Below are 27,076 nucleotides of genomic sequence, written 5' to 3'. Positions count from 1 at the left end.
CCCAATAGTACATTAGCATCCTAGGTAACCGTGGTCTGCATTAACCACAAACTTATTAGCTGTGATAAACTGTATTGCAACCCCAATTTAGTTTTAAGATCCGTGGAATAGCATTATTACCTTTGGAATGGATCAGATTTTCTATGGAAAAGATTGATTAGTGAAAGGATGTGCGCATTTGTTATGTATTGATGAAAAGTGTTGATGTGCATGAATGTAGTAACAAATTTGTAATTGTCTGTCAGATATACATCTTATATTTCTGATGAAGGAAACTGTTCAATGCAGGCATTTTGTTTCTTATGTGAAATGATGTAGATATAAATTGTAGGATTACATATTATTTCTTTTTTTACCGGCGTTTCCTGTACTTGCTTTATAAAAGTTGTTTTCGTAAACGAACGTCCACAGTCAAAATTTGGTTTTATTACTTGTTTACGAAGGGTGTCGGGATTACTTTCATTTACAGCTATGGCTGATATTGCCCAAGTTGCTGAAGAACTGGCTCGTGCTGTTGAGTTGACAATGGACCCATGTGTTCCACAGCAAAAGAGAGTGGAAGCGTATGTGGCATGTGAGCGATTTAAAGAAACCTCTCCAGTTTGTGTTCAGTGTGGACTGTATCTGGCACAACAGAATAATGCATCACATTTTGTACGCCACTTTGGTCTGCAGTTGATGGAGCATTGTGTTAAATATCGATGGAACCAGATTTCACAACAGGAGAAATTGTTCATTAAGGTAATTTAATTCTAAAGTTATCACTTACATTCAAGGGATTAACCATTTCATAGTTGCAGCTGTGTACAGTCTCCGTTGTAGCTTTCTCATTCTACTTTAAATGATTGTTTCACCACCATTCTTATTTATTGTATTGGCTTATCTATTATGTCCCTATTTCATTAAAGATCTACCATGAACTCTGTCTTGTGTCTGGGTAGTAGATAATCCTTGAGTTGGGTTAGTAGGACAAAGTTCAGTTGTAGATGGATTGATGGGATTAGCGCATAATGAACTGTAAAGATTGTGGAAGGAAGGAGTCATGGCCTAATTTAAGGTACTATCCTTGCATTTGCCTGGAGGGACAGAGGAAAAGTATAAAATATTTCAATCAAGATAGCCAATCTCTGGGTCGATATTTGAACTCAGAACTTTCTGAATATGAAGCAGGAGTGTTAACCACGGCTATAAAATTTGGTGTTATCTTGCATGTCATTTTGGTTCAGTTGCACTGTGACAAAATAATTAGTCCTAGAATGTATTGAATTTATATGAAATGGTTTTGCTAATGGTCAAGCAGGTGGCTATGCTTTTAAGTGCATAAACAGAACATTATACTACCATCTGTAGGTGTTGTGGCAAATAGATTCATTATAAACCATTGCTGTAACTAGATGGATATTTTGTCATGTACTTATTCTGCAAAAAATTAAGCACATACAGTATAAAGCATAGGCAAATTTTGACATCTGGTTTCATTAAGTTCAATTTCATACTTTCACATTTTTCATAGGAAAATGCAATGAAACTTTTAGAGAGAGATATTGAACCACAGTTCCAAGAACATACGCATATCAAGGACGCTTTGTCAAGAATTATTGTGGAAATGGTCAAGAGGGAATGGCCTCAGCAGTGGCCAACGTTACTAGTTGAGCTTCAGGCTGCGTGCACACGCGGCGGTAGTCAGACAGAATTGGTTCTCTTTGTATTTCTGAGACTGGCAGAAGATGTGGCTCTGTTACAGGTAATTGACTTGCACTGATAATTTAATTTTAGTAACGTGTCATAATTATTCTCCTGTTGACTGGATATTATTGTTTAATTCATGTGGCATTATGATCCATTATGTTTTAGCTGCATTGTTATGGATTGTGCAAGCAATAATTTCCTCCTTTCTTGTATTACATCAAATTGTGCTCTGTACAGTACATTATTGATAAACTAGAATGCAGTTTTCACTTCCAGGATCCCAGAAGGAACTGCTGTAATATAGGTAAAAAATTATTTTATTGTTTTTGAGGTGTGATATATGCAGTTCCTGTGGGATCTTGGAAGTGACAATTGTATTCTGTCTTATCAGTGAATGCACCATAGTACCATATCCAAAATTTCATTTCATTTTGGATGATGTCAGGAAAGTCGAGCAAAAACTGTGTGTTTTCATGATTATTAAATCCTCTATGCTACTAAGAAATTTTGATCCCTTCTTCACCAAATATTTTTTTCAAAAAAATATTTTAACAAAAAAAATCTGGTTTTTTATCATCACAAACATATACCACTGAAGATTCCCATCTTCTGGTATGTCGCTCTGTGATGTCTGGTAGAAACTTGATGTACACTTCTACCAGTCCACACATTGCAATATCCCAGAAGATGCCACCATGAGATGAGCCCTTGCTGAAGATGTAATCCCGTATGCAGATATTTCTGCTCACTCAGCATACACCTTGTCATAACCAGAGTTGAACTGACTACATGCACAGTTTCCACTTTGGTGTTGGTAGAGTCTGCTGCAGTGTCTCAGATGCACATAACTGTTGCCATATACTACATTTTCTACAGTAATATTACTGATGGTTCAGGCATCACAATTATTATGAGGGGGTTGAGCTTCTGACAGAAATGAAGATGTCGATGTTGGTCTTCTGAGTAGTAATGCTATGTGGACTTTTAGTTAGATACCAATATTTCATAGAAAAACACTGTTTCCATCTTCAGCCCATGATGCCAACATCCGCATAAATTTGTAGAGTATAGCATGGCAACTTACTGCTGAACCCTCTGATGTGCATATCAAACTGGAAGGGGTGCCCGTTGTTCCTCTTTCCTCTGCATCAGGATGCAAGTCAATGCTGGTCTGTGCTTGTGCACAAGGATGTAACACAGTTCTCTTGATGCTACTTGGCTGCATTAACTTTTAGCTGGTATAGGGAAGTTTCAAGAGCTGCTTATGTCTCGGCTCAGCTACGAATAAGAGAGTGTAATAAATTCTTATCAGTGGCAAGTACACTCACTGATAAAATGTGATTGTGTTTCAGTGACAGAAATTCCTAAACTAGAAATGTGCACTCTCCTGTAACAAAATCAATGCATTTGTTTTTTCCCTGGAACACCAACATCCGCATCATCATCACCTGCTTCTCAACCAGATATCCGTGAATCTCTATCATTGCTGAAATCATTGATGTCATTAAAGAGAATGGATGCATTACGCTTCACTCTTGCTCTCAGATACTTTAGAGCTCACAGGAATAAGTCAGTTACAGTATACTAATTATTGTGGTTTTACAGCTTGATGGCTAGTACAAAACACCAACTTATTAATATAACCTTGTCATACCCACTTTCTGTCCTTCATAACCTTGATTTGATTTTCCTACATATAAAGGAAATGGAACGTGTTATATTCTTAAATATTTTATGTTCACCTGGTAACTGTACACCAGCTACTTCAGTCTTGGCAACATCTGTTCTTCTTACATTAATTTCAAATGTAACCAGCCATCAGATATGCACATATACAGAAATTGTAGCACAGTATTGAGACATATGGTCTAGTGGAATTTTAATTTGTGGTATTGGACTAATGATCACACTAGTTGTTCTTAAAGGGCTATTGTTTCAGACAGTGGAATCAAACCAGCGTCGTCGAGATATCTACCAAGCACTAACAACCAACATGGGAGAAATATTTGCATTTTTCCTGCGCCTTGTTAGTGAACACTTTCATGCTGTTAAGAAGTTGCGTGAACAGGGTCAGGAAGCAGAGTTGAATGTGCATGTGCGCGTAGTACAAGTTGTACTTCTGACCCTCACTGGCTTTATTGAATGGGTTTCCATCAATCACATCATGGCCAGTGATGGACAGCTATTACAAATGCTCTGCCTTCTTCTGGGTGATGAGAACTTCCAAGCAGCAGCTGCAGAATGTCTGCTTCAGGTGACTTATTCCTCATGTATCTTTGGAACAAGCAATGTGACTTTTTTACATTCAATGGCTCCTTAGCTCCATTTATAAATAGAGCCCAAAAAGCCTTGTGTTAGTCATTGCACAGTGCACAAGGACTCACAGGCAGAATTTTTAAGGCTTACAAATTTTGTGTTGTTAATGGTATATTTGGGTGTTTCAAGTTCATAATCCGTCAAAATGTGATTTAACTTGTGGGTTAACGTGCTCAGCTTATACGTGGATGGTCATGCTATCAAGTCCCACTTTGGTCACATTGTTTTATTATTACTTGCAGTTGTAAATATGTTACAGAAATAATTGTTTTTAGTATTTCTATTTCAGAAACACCATTTCTTTATTACATACTCTTTGTACATCACATTTACCATTACTGCAGTTTTTGACTTACAGATAATATTTTATATGTAATTTTTAAGTATTTTATGATCTGTGCACCACATTTCATGTACCAAGTTTCTACTGGTGCATTAGTTATTGCTGTCAATCTGTAAGGTAAAGACATTTCTTGCAAGGCCATTGTGTTGAAGGTTGGCGTGGAATGTACGTACCAAATTTTTTTGAAAATTACTTGGATGGATCAGAAGTTGGAAAGGGGGACACAGCATGGTTACTCATAAGCCTACTTTATTTTATTAGGAAAGTAAATTTGAATTCTTTTTGAGTCATTCATCTTTCTTGTGAATGGAAATGGTACTTTGTGTTTCCTCTCTCTGTTTTCAGAGAGGAAATAACTAATTTTACTTTCGTGAGCTTTGATTGGTCACTAAAAATTGTGTGTATGGGAACCCCTTTCCCCCCAAACCACAGAAATTACAGCCTACAGAGTGCTTGGAACTGAAACAGCATGTGATTTCAGAACTGATTGAGATTTGTAAGGTTTCAAAGTCAGTCTGGTTTATGTACGTGCATCCCAGTTCTTTTAATTTAGTAGTAGTACTGTACTTGCTGTAAAGTTCAGTATCCTACCCAGCAGGTTCTCATGATAGTCGCTTGTTCTTATGAAATACCTGCACAGGTGACAATATTTCAATTCAGCCAAGGCCTCAGAATCATAAAGGATTTGCAAGGCTGTTTCTGTTTCATGGTGGCTCCTCTTGCAAGTGGGGCTGTTAACTTCCCCAGATTTGAAGAGGTGTCTGCTTAAGTGGCAGTGTCTTTTTAATATTCTTGTCTTATGTCTTCTTTGGTGCCTACTGAGCTTCAGGAACTCAGTGGTCCATTTAGCATGTTTTTGTCCTGAATAAATATTTTTGGTGTTCCCTGTACTCCCAGTCCGTAATAGCATGCCCTGAAACTCTTCTGGAGATGCTACAGCAGTCTGAAGTCCTGTGAATGGGTACAGGTGTCCTTTTCTGGCTAGCTGGTCTGCATTTTCAATGCCCTTGATTCCCTTGTGTCTTGGAACACGCAGCAAATGTTCTTTGTCAGCATTATGCCCCGGCTGCGCTTTACCACAGAAAATATCCCGGTACCCATTAATAGGTTCCTGGGTGGGCCCTAGAGCCGGTCTGGATGCAGATCGTAGAGGAAAAATCCTCTGCCCCCATCGGGGATCAAACCAAATAATTTGCTAGTATCGAGGTAAAGGGTCTATAAGTTTTAAAAGTTTGACAAATAAAAAAGAATGTTCATTTCACCCTCACAAATTAGAATTATGGTTTGTTTTCTTTTTTAATTGGCACACGTGATTATTGCAGTTGTAGACTTGAACTTGGTAGAAGTATGAGTTTTGCTTGTTTACAAATAATCTGATATATGGACCCTAAAGCATTATTTATATTTCAGTTGTAATTTTAACTTGTGCATTGTTAGCCTGGCAAGAACAAATTACATTGAAAGAGATGTTGATATTGTTTTCACTGGTTGTACTTCACACACAATTTGCCCTAGGCTGGGATCTCTGAAATTTAGATTAACTGTTTAATTAAATTTTTATATTGCATTTTGTATTGTATTCTTCCTGCTGTCCTGTAATGAACACACAGATAAAAAATGGACACTTTGTTCATATTGTATTTATAAAATTTGAAGCTGTTAATTATTAAGATGGATTTTATGGAGAAAATATTTTGTTTTATGAGCAGATTGTTAATCGGAAGGGACGAGTAGAAGAGCGCATGCCACTGTTGGTGTTGTTCAGTGCAGATGTGATGAGCTGTATTTTTAAGGCAGCCGATGTTGCATCAAGTAAATCACTTGATGAATGCCACTACAACTTCTTTAAGAGACTGACATTGGTGAGTGGTTCTTAATTACCAAACACAAATGGAATTTTGTTAAGGAAGAATTTGCTTCTTATGCAGTTTTTTGTCTTTTGTTTACTGAATTATTTCGAATAGAAGATGTCAACACCAAATACTTCACCACCATTGCGATATTGGTAGAGTGCCTGCAATGTTACTATGGAGATACTTGGCAAATGAAGATGGCTGTCTTGTGGGTTGTAGCACCATGTAATCTGGTAGAAGCTTATCAACATTTAAGAGGTTCTAGCTGCCTTACCATCAGGATGATCATTGCCTTGATGATGGAAGTAGCGAAGACCTCTGACAGAAGTAGTGAACTTGTACAAGGCGCTGGAACCCAGAATGCAGCCATCTTCAGGCTCACCACTGTGAGAACCTGAAATCCTACAGACTCGAAAAATGCCAGGAATAGAACCCTGGACAGTTTTTGGGATATTGGCCTCTGTTACTATAATTTTCTCTTCAAGATAAGCAACTTTGGTCTTGGTGCTGTTCTTCTGTTAGTTAGTTTCTGAGCTGCAGGAACTGATATCACCAGGAGTCAAACTCAGGACACTTTTCCAGAGTTTTGGCCCTGCTTTGTTCTCTTCCTGGTCTCATTGAATAAACATGCCAAGTCTTGTGCAAATTGGTATATTCATTTTTTTAACTACAAGTGAACAAACACATAACTAAACTCACAATTCTAACTAATGTAAGTATAGAATTTTCTTCATCTGAGAATCGCTGAATTACTTTTCATTGAGTTGACTAATGTATTATAATTTTCAGAAACAATTGTATGTGTTAGAAGTTGGCTGCTGAAGTATAAAATGAGCTGTGATAACATTTTATGAATCTGTTTATTGGCATAAATTTGACAAATTTGTTTCACATGGCAAGAGTGTACTTCTCTGAATTTGTGGATAATTGAATTAAAGGTTTAGTTTCAAAATGTAGATATACCCACTTCCTTACTAATAAGTTAATGGTAATATATTTAAATACAAGAAAATATTTGAAACATGATTATATGTAGTAGCACTGATGAGCGTGGTTTGAGTTAAAACATTTGTAATACGCTCTCTTGAGTGATCATTGTGTTGCTTATGTTACAGGTACTGACAGGACTTGGAACACAGGTTTGCATACTATGGGGCAAAGATGATGGACTGAATGTTCGTCCACCCAATTTTGCCACCTACCTAGACGTCATTCTCACATTTAGTCGGCATCCCAGTCTCACTTTGGTTCATTATGCAAATGCTCTGTGGATGTTATTCTTCAGACATGAGCACATCTCAAAGGACAAAGTTTTTCTCACATTTGTTCCCAAATGGGTGGAATGTACTGCTCCCAAAATCATGAAGGTATGTTCTTGTAGCCATGAGTGAAATGAAGCATGGAAAGTTGTGTGCTTTATAACCACTTAATTCAAGGCAGTTATGTGAAATAGACACAGCAACCTTGCCATACTCGAAATATTGTAGAAAATTGTGTATCCAGATGTGATGTGGGTCAAATTGAGATCAATTGGAGTGAGAATCGTTATCTTACTTCAAAACTATGAAAATTTAGCTGTCAAAATGTGGAGTATCTTATTTAAGGAAGTGGATCCAAGTAGACTTGAAAAAGCACTGTCAGATAGTTGTGAGTTTGTGATGACTGTTATTGTGTGCCTTGAAAAGAATCTTTTCTTGTTAAAAAGTAAATGTTTTGTGAAATTGTTTGAAGATATATTGTGTTTAATTTATTGTACCATTGACCATTAAATGCTGCTTTTTCCTACACTGCTTGGAACCTATTATCAGACTGAACCTGATTAGAGCTGGGTATAGCCAGACTATTTTTATACAGTGCTAGGAAGGTATTTGTTTAAACTGATCTTGGTGAGAGCCAGTTATAGGCAACATATTTTGATTGTCAGCAGAACAGCCTGTTCACCAGTCAACCTGTCGTTTCAAGCTGCATGCCTGGGTCAACCCAGATAGGCAGTTTTATTATAATGTACTGAAGCAGACACCAAAACGTGTGCTGGCATCAGATGTATTTTTAGTTTAAACACAGGTTTTTATAGTTCTGTTCTCATTTGAAGATGAGTTATTCAGGTGAATATCGTATCTTCACCTTTTGAATGCGTATTAATTTTCTTTTGAGATGTGAAAGGTAGCAGTGTATTTGTCTTTCCAGGTTAGCTACCCATTGTCGCGCTGTACTAATGTCCATGACACTGGTGCTTATGCATGCCTTGATTATGACAGTGATGAGGAATTTGCCCAGTTCTTCCATCAGTGCCGATCAGAACTGCTTCAGACATTCAGACAAGCCACACTGGTAGCGCCGTTGGTAACATTTTCCTATGTACAGAAATGGTTGGCTACCAGAATACAAAAATCAATGGCAGAACAGGGCATTGAATGTAATTATCAGTCACCTACATATCTGGAGTGGGAATCCTTGTCCCAGGTAATACCATTTACATACATTACAAGTAACTTTATAGCCATATTGGTGTAGTTTGTTTTACATTCACAGATTCAATATTTAGTTTTTATCAACTGACACAGCTGATGGTCCAAGAAGATTTTATTAATGTTTGTCACTGTGAAAGCTTCAGATTATGCATGTTGTACCACTGTTGTCCAGGGACAGGGACTGGCATTATTTGTTGGACCTAAGAAAGTAGGTGTTCCTGAAGACAGGCTTCAGTCTCTGAAAGATCACTTTTAATAGCATTAGAGCCATGGGTAATGTTGAAGTTTCTTAGTAAGACTTGAGGTTTTCATAACAGTGAGTTTGATGATACAAATGTGTTCTGTGTTGTAGCGCCGTGTAGTCTGGTAGAAATTTACAATTGATTCAGAGGTCCTTGGTGCCTCCATCATTGTCCAAGTCGGCTTTTGTAAGGCAAGAAAACAAAAAAAATTATCTAAGCACTTTATCATGACAGCATATAAGAGGCAATGAGTTGAGGCTTGACACATTCTCAACCTTGGCAACTTTATGCTCAGAGATGTGAATGTGGCTGCATATTTTGTGAAGTGCTGGAAGCTTGAAACTCATTCTTCTCTGGAGTTAGAATTCTTATTGGTTTTTCAACTGGAGAAAAATGGGTTGCTGCCTTCTGGTACATCACAAAATGTAGCTCATAGAGTCACTGAAGTTGTGTACTAACATTCTTTATATTCTCATAGAAGATGACTGTCTTCTGGGTTGTCACACCTTGTAGTCTGGTAGAAGTTTACTCATGTTTTAGAGGTGCTTGCATCAGCAAACTTTTATCAGACTGCGTGGCTGAAAATGCCAGAAAACAGCCATATTCATACTTGCTACCGTGAGAACCTGAAATGTCACCATATATTCTCTTTGTTTTCAGTTACTTGAGAGTATTCTGAGTCGTATCTTGGTTCCAACTGAGCGTCCTAGCGTAGCTTCTGGGTTGCGCCTTCTAGAAACTTGCCTCAATTACGAGCCGTCCGATCCCCTATTGCTCTCGACTCTTTTATCGTGCGTCTCGGCGTTGTTTGTGTTTCTGAGCATGACGACGGCTGAGCGTTCAGCTAGTCTCCTTCCACGTGTACTAGACAAAATTTTTGCAGCATTGGTGTTTAGTCAACCAGGCCAGGCCAAAGACAGTCGCAGTAGAGTAGTGAAGAATGTTCGTATGCACGCGGCCAGCCTCATGGTAAAAATAGCCCAGAAGTATCCACTGCTGTTGCTACCCGTGTTTGATCGAGTGTATGCGACGGTTCAGGGCCTAAGCAGAGATCCAGAACAGCTTTCAAGATTGGAGAGGGTGACTTTGCAGGTATTGTTTGTGTATTTCTTATATTTCTTTGGCACGGTTGTGATGCTGTAAGTAGTTAGCGGTCATGTGTGCCATGTCATTGGCCATACTGAGACCAGTTTTGTTGGCTGTCCATAAATATTTACCCTCCATACTGGAAAATCATGTGTGTCAACAAAAGTTTGGTTGGATTCTGAGGTATATGTGGGAGGATAATATTGAAAATGGGTCTTAGAGAAAGTAGGTTAGTTCTGAGCTGGATTAGTACCCAGAAGCAGACGTTTGTATTGATGGTGACGAGCGATTTCCTTATCAGTTGAACGTCTGAACAAAAACTACCGAGGATTGGCGTTAGAGTTTTGTCAGAAGGCAGCTAAACCAGATTCAGGCATTGTTACACACTTTAACAGAAATTGAGGAGCTGCTTATTCGTCTCATAGTATGATGTTAATGTTAGTTTATGTCAGTTATTATACCATGTGCTTTTTTGTGATCTGAAACAGGAAGCTTTGCTTCTGATCAGCAACCATTTCTGTGACTATGATCATCAGACACATTTCATCAGCGAGGTGATTGGTTCTGGTGCCGATGAATGGATCGCATTGAGTTCGAGAGCATTCGAGAGTCCCCTGGACTTCATGACGTTTGTCGGTCTCGATCGCCCGCCTGTGGAACCCAGCAGTGATGATCTGAATGGTCAGTTATTGTATCCATATACATGTTTAAGCTAACAGTCTGATTTGATGTTAATATATGTTTTGTATTACCTTTGCTTCTCAGGCACAGTGGGAGTGGTGAAAATTGTGTTAAGTTGTTTCTTAAAGTTCACAGTGAAAAATCTGTTACCACGTTCACTCCCATGAACTCCACTGCTGGTTCACCTCTCGGCCCAGACATTTTTATGAGTACATTAATGATGATGATGCACATGGCAAAGAAATCACAGAAGATAGTTACATAGTGATCAGGAAAGCTGTATGTTTGAAGTGTGTTCTGAAAGAAATTGTCATCTCATGGCCTTTTACTATCCAGTCTGAGCTGTAGTTTTACAAGTCTCAGTCTTTGGTCACAGTGAAAGGAGATTTTGTAGTGTTTGGAAGGGAACTGCTAACAAACATGTCGATCTACAAGTGAAGAACTGTGAAGTGCTACTTTTAAAAATGACAAGCATTCGGAAATGCTGTTATTAAAAATACCTGGGGAAGAAGTACATGTTTTAGGTTCTTCCAGAGTTTGGGATGCTAGGTATGGAGTCCAACACATTTCTTTATTGATGAAAAGTGCTGCTTTTTTACATGTTTTGAGGAATTTTATACATTGTATGTAATCACAGCATGTGCTACTTCTATGATAAGAATAGCATTTGTAGCTTTTAACTATGCAGATAATGTCATCTGGAAGTAGAAACAGTCATTATTATAGTGTTAGCAACATGTTTTATAAACTTAAGATTGCCTCAAATGAACACTGCGTGCAGGGAGTGGTAGCAGTACAGTATGATTCAGTTTTATTAAGTTACACATTACTGCCTATGTACAATCCAAATTTATTGTGAATGGTTGCATTAGATGCTGTGTAACTTTATGCCTCTGGATTGGACCATACCACTCCTGCATGCCATCTTGGTTTGAGGGAACCTTTACATTGAGTGGTGCAATTTATGTAGCCACTACTGTACTTTTCTGATGTGGGCACCTGTAGAACCAGTGAGGCCTTGGATTTAGATTGGTAGGGTAATCCTACAAAGTATGCATGAAAGATTATGTGTTAAAAGTTTCAAATTTAGTGACAAATTAAATCCTTTACCATGTCATTTAAATTCATCCTGTTTTAATATTGTATGCCATCAGACCAGTTAATTTTATTTCTCTTTATACACAATGTTCTGGTGTATATGTGCAGTAGGGGACATTAATTTAACTGCATTTTACTCTGTTAGGCATGGCAAGGTGTTAAGTTCTTGGAAGCCTCTCATTGTGGAAATATATGTACGTGGAGGATTTGAACTGGATTCATCTGACACAGGATAGTGTCCAGTGAACATGGTAATAATTTTGTTAAATGGTAATTCTTACTGGCCTCTCCACAGATAGGAGTATTTAGCAATGGACATTTATTCTAGTTAAGAGAAAACTGCAAACCTGTAGGTCCAATTGATGTTTATGCTGATTTCTGGTTCTTCACATGCCCAGAATACTTCTCAGATGTAGTATGTATACACTAGGTGTGGTGTCTTGTCAGTACAAAGGATGTTTTTTTATTTGTATATGTAGGTCAGAACCGGTCTCACATACTGTTCTATGTGAACCTGTTCCTGGCAGTTGTTAAACGATGTTCATGGCCAGATGACCCAGATCGAGCTTCCCGCGGGGGTTTCGTGGTGGCACATACTGAGACGGGCAATCCTGTATGTCGCAACCCAGCAGCACCTCACATTGTACCACTTATCCCTCATTTTCTGGCTCTGCTTAAAGTTTTTAATGGACTTTGGACACCCACTGCTCTTGCTTCTCTATCAGATGTAAGTCTCGGCAGAGTAACATTTGCATGTCAGGCATTTTATTACTCAGATTTCAGTAAGAAAGCTAGATTTTTCTTTCATGTTTTCTAAACTAAACAGTTACTCTTGTTTTAGAACAATTATTAATAAAAATTATATCAGTTGTCTTACAAAACTTTAGTTTCGCTGAACAACTTTGTAAAGCATTTTAGCGTTCCTGCTTCGTATTTAGGAGGTCCCAGGTGACTATCCTGACTGAAGCTACAGTCACATCCTTTGCGGTTCATTATTCACTAATCATCCCCTTGTATGCCACTGTATAGTCTGAGCTACTGAAAGCATCATTAATCAAACAATAGTTTTTAACTTTTCTTCTGAAGTTCATGCATCCACTGACATTCCTTCCAAAATTTAAAGTAATTGGTTATGTATGCAGCTTGTGATTTTGTTATCTTCAACATTATATTTTCTCAATTCTGCCCTTTCTGTAATATTGTTCCTATTTCTCCCCTGTAGGGTTATCGTGGAGCGCACATGATGCTGGAATTAGATCGCTCTAATGTTCTTGGAACACCTTGCAGTGCTTCATTTGTGGATCATGTAGATGTCTCTCATCCAAGGGCCCAAACACCATTGGAACGCATGCAGCATTTTCTGACAATGGTACATGACACTACATATCATATACTGGGTAACGCAGGCCCAAGCCTTGGTAGAGACTTCTACCAGATGGAAGGCCTTGTTCCAGATATTTTGAGGTCAATGTTTTCAAATTTAGAGGTGAGCGTAAGTTTAATGGACCACCGGTACATGATTATAAATGACAGTATAGAAATTTGCATGTCTTCCCTATTCTTTGTGCTTAAAACAGTCATACAGGTAACCCTCGATTTACGCCCGGGATGCGTTCCTGCACGAACCGGTGTAAATTGAAACTCTTTTATAATGTACATCAGTGGGAAGTCAATGACATGCGTTCCTGGCACCCAAACATTGACGAGTAGTATAATGGCATTACATTTAAAATTCTGAAATAACGTACATAAAATAAAGGGTATTTAAAAATGTATATTTTATACACTTACAATCGGCAATTTGTTGGTCCCCGCAATTGCGATTCTTTCATGCGATTGATGCGTACAGTCTTCTCTGCTGTTATGCGATTGTTGCGTTCATGTCAGACGCCGACCTATAGAAAATGGTGTAGTAAAAATTACCCCGGTACCTCTGCAGAGATTAAATTAGTCCTTTGAAAGTTTAAAGCGCCAGGAATGAAATTGCATAAGAGCAAACTCACATATGCAAAAGTTTACATTTCACAAACAGCTTTTACCAATTCATTGATCTCATTGGAGCAAATTCGCGTTAACTAAACATACGTAATTTGCAGAGATGACTTTATTTATAATTTTTATTCAAAATCAGCGATGTAAGAATTACGATTTAGTATAAGAATTAGTACGAGATACATTGTAAAAAGTTATAAATAATATAAAATATGTTTTTTTCACTTTTTGACTTGCTGATTTCAAAATCGGCGTTATTCTGAATCGGCGCAAATCGAGGGTTACCTGTAATTTTATAAATTACATTAATATTTTCTTACCAACACTTTTCAATTAATGTTTTTATTTTAAATTAAACAGAGATATTTTCTATGGGTGCTCCTACCTTATTTCTTAAATGTGAAATAATGCCACAAATTTTAAAATTCCATACTGATGGCGTTAAAAAGCATCCAAATGAGAGGAATTGCTACTCAAGCGAGGATTTTATTATTTGATATTGCGAAGCCAGTTGGCCACCAAAGTTTGTTCATTTCTTTGCACAAATGTATTTTCCAATATGAAAAGTTCTCTGATACTTCATCAAGGAGCTTGGGACACAATTTGTTTTCAGTAGCAGATCTTTTGAGTGACATTTTTATTTTTTAGTAAATAATTTATATTCATATTGTAAATGTATTACTGCCTCCTTCAAAAAGCTAATTTATATTTTTGTTTGCCTGTAAGATGAATAACTAATTGACCTTACCGCAGCTCTTGATATATGTAAGTTAAACAAATGTGCCACCCTTGGTTTTCTTATTGCTGTTTTGTGCTTCGAAGTTCAGAACTCTCATCATACCATTTTTTAAAGTATCTCTTAAAATAAAATGTATTGTTTTAATTCTAGTGTGCTTCATACACTTCATCTGCAGTGTTGTGCAAAAATAGTTTGTATTTTAATTACATTTGTTCATATTTAGTCCAACATGCTTCATTGCAGGCTGTGCCAGACTACCGTCTGCGTCCCCTAGTGCGATCATTCCTCAAACCATTTGTGTGTTCATGCCCACCTGTATGTTATGATTCAGTTCTGCTTCCTGTGCTGGCCCATATATGCCCATTCAGTAAGTATTTGTAGGTGTGTGTGGTGCATAATAATTTGATGAAAATAGCATGCGACACGGTTTATTTATTCTCCATATGTATGCATGCAAGAGAATATGCCATGAGCAGCTGCTTCATGCACTTGGTTGTCTGAATGAACAGTATGGCCACCTGTCTTGTATGTAATTTTTTTCCTTTGGTTTTTAAGAAACAAATACCAGGAACTCACATTGTTTGCATAATCAAGTTTATATACACATTCGGTTACTAAATGTTTCTTTAGTTGAATGTGTCACTTACAGATTTAAATGACTGCACTTCCTATTTGCATGCATTTGATTGTTTTCTGGATTAATGTCGGTCACTTCTCAAATCACATTCTTCGTTTTCTTGAAATAAATGTTTTCTTCTACATCATGATACTATTCTTCCAGTCTCCTGACATCTGCCCCTTAATGTTAGATGCATGTTATAAGGGATGTGCAAAGTCTTGTCATTTCATTCCAAGCAGATAAGTGGAAAAAAGATCCAGCCCTGCATTTTGATTTACACTCCATGTGCCTTGTGCACTTGGTTTGATAAGAGTTTCTTTTCTTGTTTAATATGCAGTTGACATTTTTATTGCACTGTGCTAGGTTTTTCTTGTGCATAATAAAATTAATGTTTTTCAGTGTTCAATCATCTGAACAGCAAGTGGCATTACATTGCACAGTTATATGAATCAGGTGGAATGGACGAAGAAAACACCGATACCCAAGTAAGTGTTATAACGCAGTATTTATTGTGTGATGCACAACACATGCAAGCGTGCCTGTCTGTCTAGGAACTCCTTAACTCTGTATTCTAAAAACAATTTTGTAAGGATGTAATGTACTAATGATGAAATTTTTAAAATTTGTACTCCCCCAATATTGTCGGTGATTAAGTCGAGAAGAATGAGATGGGCAGGGCATGTAGCATGCATGGATGGGACAAGAGGTGTGCACCGGGTATTGGTTGGGAAGCCTGAAGGGAAGAGACCGCTGGGGAGACCTAGACGTAGATGGGAGGATAATCTCAGGCTGGATCTATGGGAGATAGGAGTTGAAGGAGACTGGATATTGTTGGCCCAGGACAGGGTCCGGTGGAGGGCTTTGGTTAACTCGGTGATGAACCTTCGGGTTCGGTAAGCCATCTGGTTGATTGGGTCCACTATTTGGGAAGCCTGAGGGGAAGAGACCTCTGGGGAGACCTAGATGTAGATGGGAGGATAATCTCAGGCGGGATCTATGGGAGATAGGAGTTGAAGGAGACTGGATTCTGTTGGCCCAGGACAGGGTCCGGTGGAGGGCTTTGGTTAATTCGGTGATGAACCTTCGTGCTCCGTAAGCCATCTAGTTGGTTAGTGATGACTGGCAACACTGCTGGGGATGATCATACTTTAGATGAAGGTGAGACAGTAACATGCTATGTGTGTGGTTCAACTGTAGTCATTTTGTACCGAGTGAGTATGATGTGAAGGTGGGGTTTGTACCAAGGATGAATAACATTAATGCCCAGTCTTGCAGAAATTTCTGCAGTAGTTACCCTACAGAGGAGCATACTGCCTCCTCCATCTTCAGGGCTTAACTCTGAAGGAGGTAGTATGCTCTTGTGAAACGCTGATAGTTGGTATATAGCCAAAATACTACATGCATTATGCAGCAACCAAGAAAGCAAACGTCTAGACTCACACTGCTGTGAAAACATCAAGTCTTACATAAACACTAGTTTTCATTATATAATACAATTTTACATGTTACATTGAGGTTAGGCAAATTACAGCTGCATAATATGTAGAAGAAGATGAGTTGTGCGTGCTCTGTTTTCATTATTTGCCGTGTAGTTTAAAAGCATCGTTTTGAACTTGTCTCTGCAATCGTTGGATTTCCCCAAGTTTGGCGCACTTTCAGACTGCTACATATTGTTGATAATTTAACATGAGACATAACACAATATTAACTGCTTGTCTCTACAGAATGCAGTAATGTCCCCAATGCAGGAGCGTCTCACTGGCAATAACAGATTTTATTTATAACCATTTTCCATCCTGTATCTATTTATAATATCATAGTTCTTTGTAATGCATGATTTCATTCTAACAACAGGAAATGCTGGAAGATATGCTGAATCGCACAATCACTCGTGAGTACTTGGATGTCTTGAAAATGGTTCTTGTAGCTGGGAGTGCTGAAATGGTATACAATGCTATGGAGCAAGATGATGTGGAATGCACACGCGTAAATACAACCAGCATTCAAGCAGAGGTAATGAGTGAGCTTGGAACGCTTACTCTAAGAAATGAAGCAACATGTCAACCAATTGCGTTGTGTGTTCTCAGGTAATACATGTTTGCATATTTGACATATGAACACCATGTTTGTGAATTTTCCGCCTTCAGTTTTGAAGGACGTAATTTCACTTTCTCATTATGTGAGATTTTATGTTCTTGTAACGGTGAACATATTGATTGTAGTCTTCTGGGTTGTGATGCCGTGTGGCCTTATGGGTTTCAGAGGAATGTATTAATGTTGTCTTAAGGGTAAAGGTTATTTTCTTCTTGTTTAATTTGTCTACCTGCAGCTATCTCGTTTCATATATATGTATAGACCTCAGGGATGAGTGAACTATACCTGTAGGGCTGGTCATGTCTATCTGTATGTCTGTCAGCATAATTCAACATAAGAACTGCTGCATTGATTTAGATTAAATTTTAGTGTTGATGTTATACCATTATGGACTGACCTGAAATCATACCTTTAAATTTTCTAATCAGTAACACCAACATGGCAGACAAACAAACTTTTGAAATGAAATCAATGCTAGCAGCTGTTTTAGTGGGGCCATACAGTGATGTATGGAGATTACTGTCCAGATCTGTGCATATGCATGGTAAAGATACCAGTCAGAATTCACATCCTGGGCAAAGCCAAAATTCTCAGTGTGTGTGGCTTGACCCCATCATGCATATACAATTATGTGTATATCAGCACATGAGTTTGCAACAAGTTCAAGCGCACAAATATACAGCTCAGAGTTACGAGTTTGTTCAGAGAAACTGGTCACATTAGTCCGTCACTTGTGTATGACAGCCTACAATTTATTCTTGGCACTATAAAACCTTGATGAATGCATGCAGAGAATTTGCTGGATGGAATATCTACATGTGTGATTCTGCTGTAGTTTTGTTGTTATTTTTGCTCGCCTTCATTGCAGTTCACCTTTGATAGTGATGATGATGTGGGTGGTATGCACACTTGCAGCACATAATTGTTTTAGTTCCCAAGCCATCCTGCTAAAACTGGCAAGTAAGCTAGTGGATTTTTCTTTCTTTCTAATTTTAGAAGGGACGTACTGCATCCTGAAATGAGGACAAAATGTATGTGTTATCACAGTGTTTTTTGTTTTGCATAAAAACACTTTTTGCTCTCTTCCTCCTTATTGTTAGCCATCTTGATAACTTGCACAGTACATGCTCTTGGTAATTAACGCAGTATTCACATGCCCACCAGCCCATTAATTGAATTTCCACGAGTTAGTGCATTTACCCACACGTTTCAGATTTTGTCCATAACATACTCCCTGTTTCATGGTCTGAACATATGTTTGATCCTGCACCTTATTTTATGTAATGACTACAAATTTTACATATCTTCTTTTATTTTGTTGCTTCACAACTGAAGTACGAGGGTCGCTCATTAAGTAATGCCCCACATTTTTTTCCTCAGAACATATTTATTCAAGATGGCTCAAATTTAGTGACAATATAAATCAATGTTTCCTTTACACATACTATTTTTCCACATAGTCCCCATCAACTTGTACGGTTTTACGCCAGCGTGGAACAAGTGCATGCATGCCTTGCCGGTACCAGCTCTTGTCCTGTGCACGTAGCCATGTCCTCACTGCTGGATGCTTGTGAGGCCGAACTCGTCGGAAACGCTTCTTGAGGGTTTCCAGGGTCATAATGTACGCGTCTGAATTGATGGTCGCACCTCTTGGCATCACATCCACAAGAATGACCCCATCACTGTCCCAAAAGACAGTCATCATGACTTTTCCGGCGGAGGGAGTTGACTTGAATTTCTTCTTTCTCGGTGATAGAGGATGATGCCACTCCATTGACTGCCTTTTTGTCTCCGGCTCAAAGTGGTGTATCCAGGTTTCGTCACCTGTAATGATTCGGGACAGAAAGACCTCTCCCTCAGCATCAAAACGCTCCAACAATTCAGAAGAAATCGTTTTCCTTTGAATCCTGTGGTCTGCTGTGAGACTTCGTGGAACCCATCTTGCGCACACCTTCGAATATGCGAGAGCCTGGATAATTGCAATCACACTTCCATTGCTGACTGAAAGCTGTTGGGCCAATTGTCGAGTTGTGATGCGCCGATCCTCACGAATAATGGCATCCGCGCGGTTCAACATGTCTGGAGTGGTGGCTGTGGCAGGACGCCCAGAGCGCGGCAGATCACGGAGCTCGGTTTCTTCACTTCCTGAAGCTTTAACTCTCTTAGCCCAGCTACCAACGGTGCTCCTATCGACTGCACAGCTTCCATACACAGCACACAAACGTTTATGAATGTTCACCACCGTTTCTTTTTCAGCAACAAAGAATTCAATTACAGCTCGTTGTTTGTAACGAGAGTCGTTTACAGACGCCATTTTAACAGTTCACTACAGCTCCGCTATCGGTTGGAATCATTTGAAACTCCGTACACGAACGCGGGAAACATCAAATCTCAAGCATGTAGAAGTGCACTTTTCTATCTTCATTATTGGCTGAGAAAAAAAATGTGGGGCATTACTTAATGAGCGACCCTCGTATATCATAAACTTTGTTTCAGTATTAAGCATGTTACTAAAACTTGTCCAAATAATATTTAAGAATTCAGTGCCTACCTCAAAGAAAACAACTCATTGCCATTACAAAAGATCAGGTAGTTGATACTGTGTAGGCAAATAATCACTGCTGATTCATAGAATCATATGAAATACATAAATATGCTCTGTGGGCAAAATGTGGAGTTAGTGGCTGTTAAAGTGGGTGGTACATATAATTACCATTGAGCATTAAATTATTAATACAAGCTTAGTAAATGTGTTATATTCATTATTCTGTACATTATTAGCAGAGCTGATCAGTCCATTTCTTATATTCTCACAGAATGTAAGCAGCATCCCATACTGTGTTATATGTATGCTGAAAAGAAGTGTTGAGGCGTGGGACTTCAGTTGTTGATTGTGTGGCTTATATTGTACAGAGCTCTCTGCTGGAATGATTCCACGACAAGCATGAAAGCAACAAATCTTGCGGGACCAATGGTGCGTCAGCTGTCTAGTGACGGGAGTTTAACTCCTGATGTGGCAGCACATATCATGACCTCCGTTCTACAAGCGCTTCAGCTGCATGGGCAGCATGAAGCCAATTTAGGTTCACTGCTTGTTTTGGGAGCACAGCTATATGAAATACTACGTCCAGCGTTCCCCAACATCATAGAGGTATGAACAGCTCCTGTTTTTCATGAGTGTGGTTCGCAGTCTCTTATGTTTGAGTACCTGTTAATTTTTCTGTTTCTTATGCAGCCACTACCACCGCTGTAGTGGATTGGGTTCAGGGAACAAGAGAATAACTCCGCCACTGACATCCAGCTGTTATTGTGTGGCCTGCTTTAACCTTTGTCATACAGACAGCTAAGATTTTATCCACATTTGTAAGCCTTAATTGGGATGAGAGAATAAATATTGAGAGCTGTAAACTTTTAATTAACATGCACAGGCACATAATGTTACAGTTGCGCAATATTGTTAAAGAAGCGCTTGGGTTTACCACGTGCAAACTGCCACCATTTTATGCATAAGGCGCTGTGTTACTTGTTGAGCTCACAGCTGAGAATTTATGTTGTGTAATTGATGTGTTGGATCCTGTGGACTGTGGTTCAGTGCATTTAAAAATCAGTTTCGCTGCTAGTGCCACAACAAAAGAGTCTTGTAATATCAGTACAAATGAGATTGAAGGTTCGTTTTTAATTCTGATTTTGAAGGAAGTGTCTAGTATAGAATGTGCACATTACATCAGAATTTAATGTAATTGTTACAACGACTAAAGCATGGCACATCTGAGAAAGTGAAAACAAGGTTGCACTGCTGTACTTTTTGCACCTCATGTCATATCAAATTAGATTCTTCATTATTTGACTTGTCTTTATAGATGGACATTTCAGAAATATATGGCACACAGATCAGTCTACCAGTGCCCGGAATATTTTAGTTGTCGCCTGATTCTTGCCCAGTCAGCCAGAACTGGCTGAATCTTTGTTGCACATGATCTGCTTGATTTCACTTGAGGCTATTGGTGGGGGAGGGGCCTTGTGCTTGTGTCCTTTACCCTGTACCATCTCCTAGGGCCCTGCTGACATCACAGCAGGAGAAACAGCAAAGTGTACAAATGCTGGCAGGAGTGTGTAGCTGCTGGAGGGCAGTATTTTGAAGGCAGATATGTTGTAGCTGTCAAACTAGAATCTTTTTAAGCTTCCACTGTGCATGAACGTACCATATTAACATCAAAAATTAAAATAAATGTCTTATAATAGTATGTCTTGATTTCTGTTTAACCTAAGGTTATGAACCAGATACCAAATTGCAACCCTCAGGAGTTGCAGAAACTGGATGAGAGGATCCTTTCCACCAATCAGAAGGGCAACAAATTAGAGAAAGCTAAGAAGGATATATTCAAGAGACTGACCAGCCAGGTTGGTGATACAGTTTGTTGTTTCTTCTTTTGTATAAAATTATTCTGTGATGATGATGAAACTTATCAAAACCCAACAAATCGGACATCAGGTACAGCTTAGATGCTTCAGATGCTAATCTCATTCCATAGTGCTAAAGCAACCAGAACTTAAAACTGACCAACCACTTTCGTTTGTCCGGTGTCAAGAGTAAGAATGAGTAGTGTTATGTACACCTTCAGTCTTCCGGTGCTTCATTTGTCATGTGAACAACTTTGCATTATGATGGACTTCTTGTAAAATACTACCATATTAAAAATTTTGTTAATTTCAATACATGTTAAGGACCAGTTTATGAAACAACCCAACCCAGTTAAACATATGCATGAATCTCTTGAATCCTGTGATAGATGATGATTTAATATTATATTGATGCTTCTGTTATGTGAATATTACCATGTGAAAGTTTTATTCATTTACATTCATTTTGAAGACCAGGATGAGCCGAGATAGCTCAGTCAGTATAGTGACTAGCTACGGGCTGGACGACCGGGGTTCGATCCCCGACGGGGGCAGAGGATTTTTCCTCTAGCCTCTGCGTCCAGACCGGCTCTGGGGCCCACCCAGCCTCCTCTACAATGGGTACCGGGGTCCTTACCCGGGGGTAAAGCCGGTCGGGCGTGATGCTGACCACTCACCCCCATCTAGTGCCGAGGTCAAGGAAGAGAGGAGCTATACCTCCACTCACCCCAAACGCCTACATGGCGTATAGTGGGACAAACTTTACTTTACTGACTTTACTTTGAAGACCAGTTTCTTTAATGGTCCAAAGTATATCTTGGATCCTCTGTCAGATTTTGATGATGATATAGAAGTACTATCATGGTTTCTTCCACTTTAGAAAAGTTCGTAGTACACAAAATGTTGCAGCCAAGTGGTAAGCACTTCTGGTTTGTGTTCAGAGGGTCCTGGATTTAGATCTCAGCCTAGAGACAACTGTCCTGACCGAAGTTTTGCATGGCTGTTCTCAGTCCTTCCAGGAAATTGCCAAGATGCTGCTGCAAATTAAGCTATTACTACTACTACTACTTTCTTTCACATCCATTCCAATTCATAAATCATTCTATTATTTGATGCTGTATAATCTGTGATACTGCAAGCATCATTAAATAAATGTAGGAATCATGACAGTGTTAGGTATGCACATAAACAGCATTGGCCTTCCTCTTGCTTTTGTTCTCTCATAGAACTGAACATAATGTGAGTAGGTAGACAGCAGACATCATGCATAAATGAGATGCACCTTCATAATGCTCGCCAAAGGTACATTTACTCTGCTTTATTTGAAATAAAAGTGAACATTTACATTGTTTTTGGTATAAACACTGGTGATAATTTGTACTTTTGGTTATATTTTTTTGATTCCAAATGAGTGTCCTATACCCAAAATTTTGCCTTTCTGTCTGTGACTAAGAGTATTCTAAAAAGATCACATTTGTGCAGATAAATGATGAAATACTGGTTTAAAATATGCATGTTTACCTTTTTCACAGTTAATTGGTCGGAGTGTAGGGCAGCTGTTTCGCAAAGAAGTTCGTATTGCTGAATTACCGAGATTAGGCTTTCCACGACAATACAAAACTCCAAGATTGGATGAAACAGAAGGTGAATTGGAATTATGCACACTTTTTAAACAGGGTGATCATGAGCTCAATTAAGAGATGAAGCTTTTTATTGTGGTAAATATATGGAACGATTGAACACTGTTCATATTTTAAACAAATCATCACAACCAGTTATTTCAAAACCAAAACACTTGCTTTGAAAGAGTGAGTGTTAAAAACCTGCAGAAAAATGTCTGCTAAAATACATGTAATATGTAATTTTGAGAGTTATGTCCATAGTTGTATTCTAGGACTTTTACATAGTTGATGATTACCGTTTGAATATCCAGTTGAGAAAGATTAATTTGGAGAGTGAATGAGGTATTTTGATTTCCCAACTTTAGATATTTACTTTTTTTTTTTTTTTGTCTTTGATTTTTGCATTTAATTTAACATGGAAGAATAAAAAAAGACTGATTTGTCAAATAACATTGTTTCCTGTTCCAACTGCTGAAGGCCTTACATAATTGTGACCAAATTAACATTTCTTTATGTACTTGTGTGTGTAAAACAGTCCTACATTTACAGCTTTCCAACATGTTTGGAGATGTTTGTATATATGTGTTGTAAGTTCTTGAGGTTGTCTGATTTATTTTTTCTTGAGAACATATTTTTTATACAATTCTTTATTGCTGTCATAAAACATTATGTCAGACTATTTAAAATTTTCACATTTGTCAACACAGTGCATGACATATGTTGTGTTCTGGGATGTCACACCATGTAATATGGCATATATGATCAGTGTTTCATCAGGATGATGATGAAGGCAGTAGTGGCATCTGTAATTTCAGTCGGTATCTGCTAGACCGTAAATAACTGTAAATAACACGACCGAAAGAAAAATCAAAAGTATCCTCCAGACAGTGTTATTTATGTTAATCCTTTACTCAGTCATGTGGTATGGAAGTCTTTGCACAAGTCAACATCACAGTCTATGTGGTGTGTTCATGGCTCTCCTTCACAGTTCGCTGCAGCAGAGTGTATTTGTTACAGCAGTGCAATCTGTACCATAATATTTGCTTTCTACCATGACCCTGCTATTTCCTGTTGAGTTCTTAAATGAGGAAGTCCTTTATGTATTATCAGATTGGCAGTGCTATGCCTGAATTACGATGGAGACATGTCTAATCCATAAAGATGATGTTCTGGATTTTGGTGCCATTTAGACTCATAAGCAGATGGCAAAATTTTTGAGAAATGTACCATCTCCATCTAAAGGGCTGTAGTAGCAATACTCGGATATGTAAGGATTTATATGGGGTTAGAGAAAAGGAAGGCTCGAGGTGAGGGCAAATCAGACAAATTAATTTTTTTCAGTGAAGGAGGGCATTATGTTCTTGGAGGTATGCCCTGAAAAGGGCCAATTCCTTCTCTCTCTCTGACTTCGTAAATCCTAAATCGTTCCACTTATCAGAATCGATACTACAGCCTGAAGATGGAGACATGGTGCCTAAACTCAGAAGAAAGAATAAGTGCACGTCTAGCATCCCCTATGTCACTGGAACAAACCTCCCGGCCCCACCACTGATGCTGATTGTAAAGCACTAAAATTGGAAGGTATTGTTTGACCATTATCTTTCCGTCTATTATTTTAATGACTACACATTTTGACCAACTCCATCATCCACTGCCATTAAAGTAACTAGAAATGCATGTTGTGAGGAGAGAAAATAAAATTAACACTTTTTTCCTCATATTTATGGGGGCAGAAATCACATGATGTGAAAGTTGTAGGAGTGGATACGGGATGATAGCAATTCTTCTGATATTACAGACATGAAATTTTTAATTTAATTTAAACAAGTAGAGCTTCAGTTCAACTGGCTGCCACATCAAAATATTCATTATTTTGAGTGTCACTGAAAGGCATGCGAGTCCTATGAAGAAAATTTATTTTAATTTAGTAATGGCCCAAACCTGAACTATACACTTTATTACAGAAATGTTAGTGGAGTTTATAACTTAATTAATTGTGTGAAGCTTGGAACTGTATTAGTCCTCACCCATACTTTTGATTCTTTAAGTTTGTGATTTCATGTGTAAATGTGTTAAAAATTTGCGTTTATAGGTGGGCACAGAAGAAAAATAAATCATAGTTTTGTTTTGATGTGTATGCATGTACAGTGCATTCAGTGATGAATCGGAATGCAGCTGTCACTTCCCAGCTCATTTTCAGCCCCTCTTATAACAAATAAATTGAGTATTGTTTTAATGGAATGATACTTGCCTCATATTGGGAAAATCTTGTAGCACATGGTGAGTCATGCAGTTTCTGCTGGGAGCTGGAGAGAGATGTGTGTTCCAGTTTATTGAGGAACAGGTATTTCCCAGCCACTGCTATGAGTAGATGGTTACATGTTATGTTTTGTTTCACAGTAACCAACAGGGGCTGTTATCTTTGGTTATATGGTGAGAATTGTAGAATGTGTATTTGTATTTTCCAGTTACAATAAAAGAAACTTGTATGTCAGTGCTTGTTCTAGCTTTCTCGAATGGAACTATATGTGGAAATGTCATTGTTGAAACATTTTATGAACTTCTTAAGGGGAGTTCACAAGGAGTCGTGGACCAGGCGAGAACACTACTCTATTTGAGTGAGTCACACGACCTGCTTAATAACACCCGTCTCCAGTTCCCACTTGAGACTTCACAAATGCTTCTTCTCGCCTTCAGAGTCACGGTGTTTGAAAATGGCAGAGCGGGAAGCTATGATAGTCAGCAGAGACTCCTGATTTCTTGGAATTGCTTATTTTCTTCAATTCTTCATAATAAGCAGATCTGATGTTCTTAATTTTTTGTGCAACTTCTTGAGGACCAAAACCTTCTATGCATATTTCTTGAGATATTTCTTTTAAACATTGGTCCCTCTACTTGACATGTATTGTAAAAATTGTTTTACTTGGCTGTGTGCCATGCATTTTCTGCTAGGAGCTGGGATGTGACAGATGAATTCCAGTTTATTAGTGAATGCAGTGTACAAAAGCACAAAGTTGTCAGATTCATCATCAAGAGGATCTTATGTATATGGCTCAGCCTCAAAATTTTGATTGATGCAGTTATGAAACCAAAGACAATCCTGTTCTCACAACTTGGTCATACAGTGGTATAATATAAATCTCACAAGAAGAGGTGGACATCACAAGTGAAGCAATGGATTGTCAGTTGAGAAACACTACTATTGATCATAGTGTTGAATAAGTTTGAACGAAGTGAAAACAAAAGAAAATGGGATGTTTCATTTCAGTTCTTAAAGTAATATCCTGCAAGTTTTAACTTCTACCAGATTACACGGTGCAACAACCCAGAAGACAGTCATTTTCAGACTCACTACTGTGAAAACCTCAAATCTTTTACAGACTCTTGGTTTAACTAAAATTCTCAAGAGCAAATTTTATATAGCATCAAATAGTAGGATTATTTATAAATGATGAATCTGAAAGGATGTAAAGGAAGTGGCTTACTGTAAGGCATATTCTCCACTGAGGAAAACCTGATAGCCAACCTCTATGTTCAGATTTGAGCCCAGGATCATCTGAATACAAAGCAAGAGTGGTTACTGTTTTAATGCTGCCATAATTCCTGTGAACTAGCCGGTGAGGTCAACATACTTATTGCTAGTCGATAGCAGTTTTGCATATACCTACATTATTCCTTAGTAGGACTCCCGACATTTCATTACACGATCCAATTTCCAAAGGGGCAGCCAATTGCCACTAACACCGGATTACCGAGTGCTTCGTACCCCAGTAGTTCCTTTCTGTTAATCATTAATGATACCAACCTCATGACAGAATTCCTAAAAGTAT

General features: G+C 38.3%; 1 protein-coding gene and 1 long non-coding RNA gene across 10 annotated transcripts; one reads left to right on the top strand and one right to left on the bottom strand.

The window, feature by feature from the left end:
- Positions 1-133: 133 nt before the first annotated feature.
- Ranbp21 (exportin-5-like protein Ranbp21) lies at positions 134-25,740 on the top strand. Of its 9 annotated transcripts, none has more exons than XM_087340894.1 (17): positions 134-230; positions 470-741; positions 1,514-1,744; positions 3,629-3,943; positions 6,058-6,210; positions 7,317-7,568; positions 8,389-8,664; positions 9,575-10,006; positions 10,489-10,681; positions 12,259-12,506; positions 13,002-13,265; positions 14,754-14,877; positions 15,529-15,614; positions 16,984-17,216; positions 20,137-20,374; positions 21,493-21,624; positions 23,157-25,740. In XM_087340894.1, the coding sequence occupies exons 2-17, from the start codon at positions 472-474 to the stop codon at positions 23,319-23,321; spliced, it is 3,612 nt and encodes a 1,203-aa protein (XP_087197020.1). In that variant the 5' UTR covers positions 134-230; positions 470-471; the 3' UTR covers positions 23,322-25,740. The 9 variants fall into 9 exon arrangements, with proteins under 9 accessions (XP_087197020.1, XP_087197023.1, XP_087197024.1 ...); XM_087340891.1 differs by having other exon boundaries at positions 136-284; XM_087340893.1 differs by having other exon boundaries at positions 136-314.
- Positions 11,234-27,066, bottom strand: LOC147871137 (uncharacterized). The gene is made up of 2 exons (XR_015532704.1): positions 26,915-27,066; positions 11,234-18,236 (listed from the first exon to the last, which is right to left on the bottom strand). It is a non-coding gene; the product is annotated as an uncharacterized LOC147871137 (long non-coding RNA).
- Between the last annotated feature and the right edge of the window lie 10 nt (positions 27,067-27,076).

The sequence above is a fragment of the Zootermopsis nevadensis genome, unplaced genomic scaffold, assembly GCF_977971745.1.
Source record: "Zootermopsis nevadensis isolate Lab colony 2312 unplaced genomic scaffold, Znev_1.0 Znev_ptg000061l, whole genome shotgun sequence".
NCBI classification, from domain to species: Eukaryota; Metazoa; Arthropoda; class Insecta; order Blattodea; family Termopsidae; genus Zootermopsis; species Zootermopsis nevadensis.
Note: the sequence above shows the minus strand (reverse complement) of the source record. Positions and strands in the feature narration are given on the sequence as shown.